The 10,745-nt window shown below is 41.6% G+C and overlaps 2 protein-coding genes across 2 annotated transcripts; both read right to left on the reverse strand.

The window, feature by feature from the left end:
- Positions 1-383: 383 nt before the first annotated feature.
- Positions 384-1,187, reverse strand: LOC117446144 (RING finger protein 224-like). Its single transcript, XM_034082154.2, has 3 exons — positions 1,127-1,187; positions 641-1,029; positions 384-529 (listed from the first exon to the last, which is right to left on the reverse strand). Exons 2-3 carry the CDS (start codon positions 1,012-1,014, stop codon positions 442-444), a joined length of 462 nt encoding a protein of 153 aa, XP_033938045.1. The 5' UTR covers positions 1,015-1,029; positions 1,127-1,187; the 3' UTR covers positions 384-441.
- A 2,313-nt stretch (positions 1,188-3,500) lies between these two features.
- Positions 3,501-10,745, reverse strand: ube2j2 (ubiquitin-conjugating enzyme E2, J2 (UBC6 homolog, yeast)). The gene is made up of 7 exons (XM_034083654.1): positions 10,593-10,745; positions 6,953-7,083; positions 6,124-6,164; positions 5,862-5,964; positions 5,610-5,748; positions 5,439-5,519; positions 3,501-5,349 (listed from the first exon to the last, which is right to left on the reverse strand). The coding sequence occupies exons 2-7, from the start codon at positions 7,081-7,083 to the stop codon at positions 5,059-5,061; spliced, it is 786 nt and encodes a 261-aa protein (XP_033939545.1). The 5' UTR covers positions 10,593-10,745; the 3' UTR covers positions 3,501-5,058.

Raw genomic sequence — 10,745 nt, forward strand, 5'->3', positions numbered from 1 at the left:
AGAAACACTTATACAAATAAAATACATATTTAAATTGATTAAATTAGGTTTCAGTTTTCACAGCTTTAGCTTTTGTGCAATATTTAAATGTATGCAGGTAGGATTGTATGTAGGACATAACGAAAGTAAAGTTGGGTTTATGGTTCGTACATTTTCAAGAATATGATGAAACACATTTTCTTGACCATAATCAAATGCCAACCAAATAAAACGAATTAAATGTTTGGTTTGAGTTTAGAATCTAATTATAAATACTTCATCAGGTCCTTCGCTCCTCAGGCCGGCCTCTGATGTAATCAGTAACAGCCGTAGTCCTGCTGCAAACCTAATGTAGTCCTGCAACATTCATCAGGTTCCTTTCCATACATCCATGGGCCCTTCAGTTAGAACGAAAAGAGGAACGGAGATGCCTCTGTCATTTCTTCTTCTGCTGTTAAACTGTCAACACGCGTCCATGTCTGGCTGCTGCGTCACACATCCAAACATCCTCTGGAGTAAGGTCTTGCCACCAGACCGTTTTGAAACAGGCCTAAAGAGAGTAACGTATGTTTAGATATCAGGTTGATTCTCTTCATATCACACAGGCCTACATGAAATTACACAAGTGTAATCTATGTGAATAAAAACTGAGTCCCCTTACAGTGATGACTGAATGAGTTGTGTCTCAGTGTAGCTTAAATCCTCCATCGGGGCTGATGGTATCACCCTCTCCTCCACTATCTTGTCCCAGATCTCCATGTTGACCCACAGGGCCCCGGGCAGGGCCAGGCTGGCCCTGGTGCAGGTGATCCAGCGGCACAGGGGGCAGGAGACGCAGTAGAGGGACCCCTTCAGCTGGTACAGCTGCTCCAGGCAGGGTGCACAGAAGGTGTGTCCGCAGTGCAGCACCCGAGGGACCCGGTCGCTGCGAGAGTACTCGTTGAAGCACACCACACACTCCTTCTCCTCGTGTACGACCATGGTGTCTGAGGGTGTATTGAGGTGGAGTGCAGACTGGGAGCAGAGTGAAGGCATTCAACAGACCACCTGCTGCACAGGAAGAAAGTAACCAGTCAGAAATCTAATAAAATATTATCATTACTTTATACAAAAATGCATCTAGCAGTTTCTATCTAATCATACTTACTTTCAGGGTTGATAAGGCTTCCTGTGATCCTGCTGTTGGTAACGTGTGTGTAGCTCTGCTGAGGTTTGCTGTGCCTGTGTGTGAACAGCCTGCGGCTATTTATCAGACCTGCCTGATCTTGTGACGTGTTATTTCCAAGGTAGGCAGTTAAAATAATTCTGTGGAACTCAGTTCTTAATTACGTACGCCAAAGAAAGCGCACAAACATCCGCATAGCTCCAGAGACTTCAAGAGGAATGCCTTTGTGAGCAGTCAATCGGTTCAAGACATTTTTGATAAAAAAAAAGGCCGTAATTACAGTGAACTTCAATGTACACTACCAGTCAAAAGGACACACCTTCTCATTCAAAGTTTTTTATTTCTTTAAATGTTTTCTACATTGTAGATTTATACAAGACATCAAAACTATAAATAATACATATGGAATTATCTAGTAAACAAAAAAGTGTTAAAAAATGCAGAATATGATTTATATTTTGCTGGCTACTGCAGAATGCTGTGGTAGCCATGCTGGGTAAGTGTGCCTTGAATTCTGAATAAATCACCAACAGTGACCCCAGCAAAGCTCCCCCCCCCCCACACCACCACACTTCCTCCTCCATGCTTCATGGTGGGAACCACACATGCAGAAACCATCCGCTCACCTTCTCTGCGTCTCACAAAGACACAGCGGTTGGAACCACAAATCGCAAATTTGGACTCACCAGACCAAAGTACAGATTTCCACTGTCTAATATCCAATCCTTGTGTTTCTTGGCCCAAACAATTCTCTTCTTCCTCATGAGAGCCAGTTTCATCATAGCGTCCGATGGTTTTTTGCGACTGCACTTGAGGATACATTCAAAGTTCTTGACATTTTCCGGATCGACTGCCTTCATTTCTTAAATTCTGTAAATGTTCTTACAACAGTATAGTGCACTAACACATCTCTGCACAACACACCAGATGGTCTCAAACACATCAAGAAGGCAAGTAATTCCACAAATTGACTCTTGACAAGAAACACGTGTTAATTGAAAACCATTCCAGGTGACGACCTCATGAAGCTGACTGATGATACCTCATTCAGAACCGGTTCTTCGGTTTAGCTCCGGCTCTTTTCACACCGCCCAGAGTCCGACTGGTGCTGCGTCATTGCGTCATCGTTTGCGTCATGACGTAACCGTTTGCGTGCCTGCTTCATAAAGCCAAACCGCGCGGAAACCCCTCACAGCTCTCACCGACAACAACAACAACAGTGGCCGATTGTGCTCCAGCTTCCTCTGTACCTCTTCGGAAGACCAGATTCCCAGTAGGTAGCTGGTCTCTTCAGTGGACCACTGCTGCTTGTTAAGTTTCTCCATCGTTGTGTCCAAACTGGATTAAACGGCGGCTTTTTGTAGTTGTTCAGGAATTGATCCCGCCCCTGCCCCGCCTCGACGTACTGTAAGCGTGACGTATGTGGTGCTTTTGCTCTAGCCGGACAATTTTTTGGTGCTTGAAACGAACCGGATTCTGGAGCTAAGAGGCTGCTCCGCTGCGGTGTGAACAGGAAAACCCGGTGCTTTTCAAGCTCCAGCTCCGAACCGGCCCTGAAACACCGTTGGTGTGAATGAGGAGAAGCCATGAGTGTGCAAGGCTGTCATCAAGGCAAAAGGGGGCTACTTTGAAGAAACTAAAATAAAAATCATATTCTGGATTATCTGGACTAGATAATTCCATATGTGTTCTTTTATAGTTTTGATGTCTTCAGTATACATCTACAAAGTAGAACAAAATACAAATAAACAAACCATTGAATGAGAAGGTCTCCACACTTGTGACTGGTACTGTACAAGTTTGAGGTACCTGTAATTGGAGTATTTTCAATTGATCCTTCTAATACTTTTTACTCCACTACCTTTTTGTAATAGATTATGTTCCTGGCTATTTTGCATTTTTAGATTATTTATACAAAATATGAACTCATAAATTACGATATATTATAGCTTAAGCTACTGAGCAGTAAAAAACTAAAACAAACAAACCACACCTTAACAAGGTGCAACTGAATCGATCAACATGTTTGCATTTACATGATCACTTACAACACACTTCACTATTTAGCTTACTGTATTTAATTGTAATGTCTATAGTTAATTTCTCCGGCATTACTTGCACATTGATCTTGCACTATTTTAGTTCTACTCTGTTTCTTCTTGCACTTTTTTGTATTGTTTTATTCTTGTGTTGAAAGGTGCTATATAAACCCCGTCATTTTGTACTTTTACTTGAGTAACATTTTAAATGCAGAACTTCTACTTGTATGTCAACACTGTAGTACTGCTACTTTGACTCCAGTAAAATACTCTCTTAATCACTGATGATTTGTCACAGAAACGGATCAAAAGGAAGGTTTTCTAAAATGCCCCACCAAGCAGGGTAATTTATTTGCATTTACTATGAAAACATACAATGTCACACAAGATTAACTGAAGCATGGAAATTTGGGCATTTGCTTTATAATCACACAAACACCCATCATCATCATCATCATCATCATCATCATCTTCATCTTCATCAGGTTGTCTTTTATTAAGATGGCGCCAAGAGAAAAGAGCAATAGAAAGGCAAATCTTCCACTTCCAGATCATTGTTCTGTCGGATCATCCGATATACAGTAGAACCATCTTTACTAAATGCAATGCACAACAGGAAATTATCAGCAATTATGTGAGCCTAAGCCATGGCCTGTCTGTGTGTGTGTGGGTGGGTGTTAGCCCGCACCTAGCAAACACACGCTGAACATTTCCTTAGCGCCATGACAGACAAGCCCATATCCATAAATAAGAGAAGAAAAACACGAAGAAAAAATTATCAAAAAGAAAATAATACTCAGAAACAAAATGGTGGTTCTCTCCATGTGTCTCTTCTTGGACCTAGATAGAATGGCGCTATACTGGTCAGCTAAGCCAATTTAAAAAAAGGTACTGGTCTCTATTTATTCTGTGCAGGCTCTGGGGTCACTGCTTGGCTCATAGGTTGACAGGAGAAAACTGAAGACTCAGACTCTGAACATGGATCAGTAGCTCTCTCACAGACTGAGACGCCAACTTTGATGCGTTTTATGTATTTATAGAAGACAGAAATTGAGATATAAAGACACTTGTCAATACTGTTTCCGTTTTATGGATGATTGGAGTTCCATTTAATCTGGAGTTCAACACATTCGTATTGAAGAAAAAAAATCTCTTTGTGTTTTATTTGCATGTTAAACCAGATATGTAGCTGGAGGTAGAGAAACCGGTTCTTACGGTGCAACTGCACAAAACTGAAACCTGTCCAATGGAAAGGTGTTGATTGAATAATAAAACAGACTACAATGCCACACGCCATGTCAAATAAACTGGTTGCAGTTTTTTGGGATAATTGGTACAACCTTATAACTGCTCTTTGTGGAACTCCTTTCTTCTCACGACTGAAAACATTTGTCTCTGGAACAGATTCAAGTCATGACCTGAGGAGTCTATGAGCTGATGGGTGGTTATCAGATTAAAGTGACATAGTTAATTAAGAAACAAGCTTTTATCTGTAAAGTTACAGAACAAGTGGTGCGTCTAGCATGTGACTTCACCTCTACACTCAGCCACAACCCATGAGCCAAGTTGATCGTGACAAACCACTGAAGCACAGATCGGATCACAACCGTTGAAATAAGCCCCTCCAGTCCCCCAGGCCATACTAACACCCCCTCCCCCCCACACCTCCTCCCCCCCTGCTCTCAATCCTTCCTGGGTGGGTCGGCTTTGAGTTCCCATTTTCCAAAGTCCATGGTGTTGGTTGTGGTGGTCGTGGAGGGGTTTACCCCAGGACTGAACATCCCTCCCCTTGCGGTGTGTTTGTCGAATGTGCAGTCCACTTGCTGGCTCGCCTGCAGGGGTGGGGGGGGGGGGGGAGCCCCACACAGGCTCCTCTCACTCCTGGGCTATGCTCCGCAGCACGTACTTGACCGTGTAGGCGAACGCCGCGAAGCCTACGATCACAAACAGGTTGGCCAGAGCTCCACCTAGAAGTCCATGGTTGCGATTGGCCTGCTGCAGGCCAGGGGCGGGGTTGGCGCCCCCGAGGGGAACGGGACCTCCGTTGAGGGCGGGGAGTCCGTAGTGGGCGTGCTGAGGGTCGCCGTCGGGAACCACGTCGGGTAAGGGGAGGGGCTGAGTGCGGGCGCTTAACTCCTCCTGCGCCTTCTGCTTTTGCTTCATCTCCTGATGCATGGAAGGAGAGAAATTAGAGAATTAGCTGCATGAAAAACAAAGAAAAAAGGTGGAGACATTTGAAATGAGCTCATACGTACATCGACTACATCGGGAAACAGCTCACAGAACACTTTGTCCTTGAGGTTGAAGGCCAGACTTTGGGCTGACAGCTGTCTTTTCTGGAAAGAAATGGTAAAATGATATATGATAAATAACAGGAGGTTTACCCCCATGTGCTGCATTTATTTTTGTCATCGGTTGGCACTCACTGTGTAGTCAGAGGTCTCGATGCTGCCAAGGGTGGGGCCTTTCTCCACCATGAAGCTGAGCAGACCGGTGAGGATGGTGGAGACAGACCACGCCGGGTTCCACGTGTCTGGATGGAAGTCTGTGATGGACAAACATAACCTGTGGAGGAAACGGGTACAGTTAGAATAAACGAGAAAAGTGGCAAACCACAGTCATTTTCTAAAACTCTTTAAATCCTTAAACAATTGATAAATAATAAACAGTTTTCTTACCTTGTATTACACTTAAACCTCCCATTTGGTGTTATCATGTAGATACTTGGTGGTTTAAAAGGAAATTCCCGAGGGAAAATGAGTTTTCCGTGATAATAACCTCCTAAAAGAAAAGGATGACATAATTTAGATCATTCCGAATCCGTCCCACAGAGGTGACACGATTCCTCCGACATTAAGTAATAAAATAAAACAATGATCAGCGTGAGTGTACTTGTCAATAATGCACCCATTATCATATCAAACTGCCAGTAGGTGTTACCTTCATAGGGAGTTTTCTCCGGGCCTCTGACGACATAGTGCCTGGAAAAGAAAGGAGCAATTCCTGTCAGTGATTGCTACACTTCCAAACTTTAAAAAAAACAGTAGGTTTGAATTCCAAAGATATGACGGTTAATTCTCCTGAATACATCTGTTTGCAAGGGCCTTGAATTAAACTCTACTGACTGTTGGCCCTATTCAACAGTATGTATGTAGCAGCTGCGTGTGTGCAAACTGCCCCGCCCCCTCGCACACAGACCGGGGAGAGAGATCTCGTCTCGATTAGAAAGATCGAAAATACATCATAGACGCATATTTGTCTTTTTGCATTTTAGAAATGAGTTGGCGACACTAAGACTGCGGTATAATGTTTATGTAGCAATAACACATGACATATATTTTTTAAATGTCTCCAGTACCGATAAAAAGACCGGTAACGTTGGAGCTTAACGGCGTGTAAAACACACGTGATGACGTCACCAACGAATCGACGACTGAATTAGTTGGCAACTAATTTGGTCATCGATTTTAATCGATTAAGTTGATTAGTTGTTGCACCCCTACCCAAGATGCTTATCATTTTAACGACCAAAAGCACATAAATAGTTCAAGTTTAAGCGTTTGATACATTGCACATATTTAAACCTACATTTTTTTTATCTGTTATTTAGATGATTGACACATTTCCTTGGATACAAAGTTACATAACTAGGGACCGCAGGTCAGATTCAAACTTTGCTGATAACATTAAAACATTTGCAAGTTAGGGCATTGAAATACATTGCCTCTGTGATTTCTGGCTTTGAGCCTTGCCGCGATGGAGACCTTACCATTCTAGGATGTTGGAGGGGAGAGGTTCTGCACAGATGTAAGGCACAGGGTCTTTCTTTATCCTGAGGTAATCCTGCTTGAGTCGCTGAGTGGCTGTGGTTGGAGCTCTCTTATTCCCGTTGTTGTTCATCTGATGATTAAGGAGACAAGAGAGTTACTGTGTTAGTGATACACAGGCACCAACATCAGGTTATTTCCCCTTAAAATGCTTGGTAAAAGTGCAGTCTTCCTTTGCTGCTGAAATGTAAACTCCAACTGCAGCCTTTTAGCCAGTGAATGGCTGTTTATGCATTTCACTGGCGACACATTGTGTATGATGCTGAGGGCGTATTCAATAAACTCACATTTGTTTAGTGATTCTTCAAAATGCATAGAATAAATAAAGCATACAGGATGACTGAATGTGGATTTCTGAATAGTGATCTTTTTATATTAGAGATAATTTCCTCTACTATTACACAGGTATAGGTAACTGGTATAGGTACTGGTAACAACATTGGTATCATTTCCAGCAATGACTGTGTGCAACATATATACATTCTGGTGGTGATCAATCCTATTGGCCGCCGGAAATCTGCAAAATGAAGATTGCAAAAAATCTCTGTAGTTTTAAAATGGAGCAGATGAGAAAACGTAACTGTCGATGGAAATTAGTGGGTGCTTTTTTGGTAGATATGTTCAAACTGAACCGTGGGAATCAGGGGTTATATTACCACAGGATTGCTCCTAATGAAAACTGGTGACAGCCAGAACTGTGGATTATGTAGATTGCATAACTGTTACTGAATTTAAATATGATCCCTGAAGACAAGGAATAAGATTACTTTTAAATGTATTTTAATCCAATCGAGGTCAACTAATGACTGATATAGATAACACATTAACTGGAAGATAAATTGATCAATCTTTAAAATACCAATAAAGAGTTTGCAGCTGTTGCTGACAGAGTTTGACCCACAAAGGTCCCACAAAGCAGTCCCTTTACAGCAGTGGTCGCCAACCAGTCGAGTGTGGTGCGGGTAGATCGCGGACCGTTAAAAAAAAAAGTAACAAAAGAAAGAAAAATAATGTTTGAAAAATAAGTTTTTAGATGTAAACCTATCATCCACCACCCCGTTAGCAGGTGCCACTTGATTGACATATATTTGAGACACCTCAATAATATAATACATTAACCATGCTTTACGTGAACTTCATCATGACACAAGAGAGGACAGCAATTTCCCGTGTTCAGTGAATGCAACAGAGCCAAGTCACCAGACCAATCAGAGAGTTGCATGGAAATACACGTGTGCTTGTGTCATTCAAGCTCGGCCCTGTGTGTGTGTGGCAATAGCGCATTTACTGTGATAGAGAGGGAGAGGGAGAGAGGGAGAGAGAGGGACCGGTGCTAGCGGGGACCGTGATGTTAGCATCTGGTTAGCTAGCTGCACTAACGGGCATAAGGAGCTGTTTCCACAACAAGCTGGAGGAGAGTCCTCCCCTGTCAGACTGAGGGGCTCAGGTGAGCTAAAGGACTCTGAGTGTTTAGAACGGTTTTGTCACAAATTATTCAAAAATTATTTCCGCGGCACACCTTCATATGATCATCATAGTTATACAAACAATAAGAGAATAAATGAAAAACAGGTATGAAATACTATATGGCAGTAAAACAAGAATACAGTTTAAAAGGGGAGTGATTTGTAAAATATCCATAAAGAAAAAGAAAATCTGTTTACAGTTCTGTTTCATATGGGTGTTGAGAGAGGTATCCATAGATGTCTTCATGTTGCTCTCAAAGTGCACCAGATTGATGCTTTCAACTTCAATATTTAAAAAATAATCTTCCCGGGGGAGCATCCCCCCCGGACCCCCCTAGAGGAGGTAAGGTCCGCCCTCCACTCATAAAAAAATAGCACTTTACCCCTGCCTATATGCCGTGAGATGATTATGGAGTCTTCATTGTAACAGTAATTCAGATGCAATTAGCCTATATAAAAAGGCCTCAAATTGGAAGCACTGTCTGGGCCGTCTTTTTCACTCAATTCTGCAATAGGTAGATCTCGCCTTTCAACTAGGCCGAGGTCGGTGATCTTGGGCTTAAAAAGGTTGGTGACCACTGCTTTACAGAGATACAAATGTATCAACATCTGGTTTCAGCTGGTTGGAAGTTTAACTACAGCAAATTACATTTAATGAGATTGAATTTTTGAATAATAGTCTGCAAAGTAAAAACACACATTGATTTAATCGGTTGCCAATTTATTCACTCATCTTATTGAACTTTAACTTGTGTAACTACTTTGGCTTTTGCTCTGCTTTTTTATTTTCAACCACATCAGATATTAACATTATTTTACATTTGTGTTTATGTGTCTATTCAACATTACCTTGTATTTCTACAGCGCTAGTTTATTTGTAACCCTTGTGTAAACTTTCAACTGCCTGATTGATGAATGGTGCTACACCATCAACAGTTCAAATATGTAAAATGTAAATGTACAAAGTACTACCTTTGTTAGACCGTATTGCTACATGTACGAGGTACACAAATGTGTTTTCAATGTACTTTTACCAGAGGTGGAAGAAGTACTCACATCTAGTAATGTTTAGTAAAAGTATAAGTACCAGGGTGTAGAAATACTCTGTTACAAGTAAGAGTCCTGCATTGCAAATGTAAATCAAATAAAAGTACAAAAGTATTGGCATTCATATACTTAAAGTACCAAAAGTAAAAGTACTCATTATGCAGCTTGGTCCATTTACTTTTAATACACATTATGTTTTGATTATAATTATGTATCACCGCTGTTAACGTGGAGCTTATTCTAATTACTCTGTACACTAAAGAATAGCTTGTGGATTTACCTCAGGTGTTATTAAATTCTTATTTACATTTTGATTATTTGATATTAATCCCAATCTGAAAAGTAAATAAAAGAAAACAATAAATGTAGTGGAGTAAAATGACACTATAAACCTCTGATTTGTAGTGGGGTAGAAGAACAAAGTAGCAAAACATGTCAATACTCAAGTAAAGTACTAGTATCTAAAAATGGTACTTCAGTATTGTACTTAGTACATTCCCTTAGTGAGTTTACACCTCTGCTTTCAGCTGCCCATTGAACTGAAGAAAACATATCTAACTGCACCACTGTCTGCTGACCCACTGTCATGTGGCTGACAGCTGACACTACAACACTAATAAGAGGTGCATTCACAGTAAAGGTTAAATAATGTCAGCCTCACTTCCTAATAAACAGCAGACTCCTGATCGTTAACGAAGTTTATGATAGCAGAGGCTAATCCTCCACTGGATCAAGCTAGGCTACTGTTAAATCTCCGGCTAACCGAGAAGCTCGAGTGACGTTACTCAACCACCGACTGTAAACAAACAACGCAGTGACATAATATGTGACTTTTTATATCACATAGTGTCACACGTGTCAGCTTAACTTGAAACAACGACTTAGATAAAGCTAGCCGGGACAACTGATGAGAAGTCATGTCTGTGTGTAATGTGTTGGCTAACTACGGCTAGCTAATATAGGCCAGAGCTATGTGTAGCTAGCGTTAGCAGCGGCTAGCACGGACAGTTTGGTAACACACAAGAACCCGACATCTCTAACATTTACAAACGATGTTCTACTGACATACCTCTCCAGAGAGTCCAGTGGAAATATGATGTCGTGGCTGGACACGAAATAAGGCTGTTGTTTCTGTTGTCAAACCCCAAACCGATAAGACGATGACACCATAACACCGCTTTAGCTATAATCGCCAGCAGGAGGAAAATGACGCTTCCGGTTT

The sequence above is a fragment of the Pseudochaenichthys georgianus genome, chromosome 5 (assembly GCF_902827115.2).
Source record: "Pseudochaenichthys georgianus chromosome 5, fPseGeo1.2, whole genome shotgun sequence".
In the NCBI taxonomy this organism is placed as follows: domain Eukaryota; kingdom Metazoa; phylum Chordata; class Actinopteri; order Perciformes; family Channichthyidae; genus Pseudochaenichthys; species Pseudochaenichthys georgianus.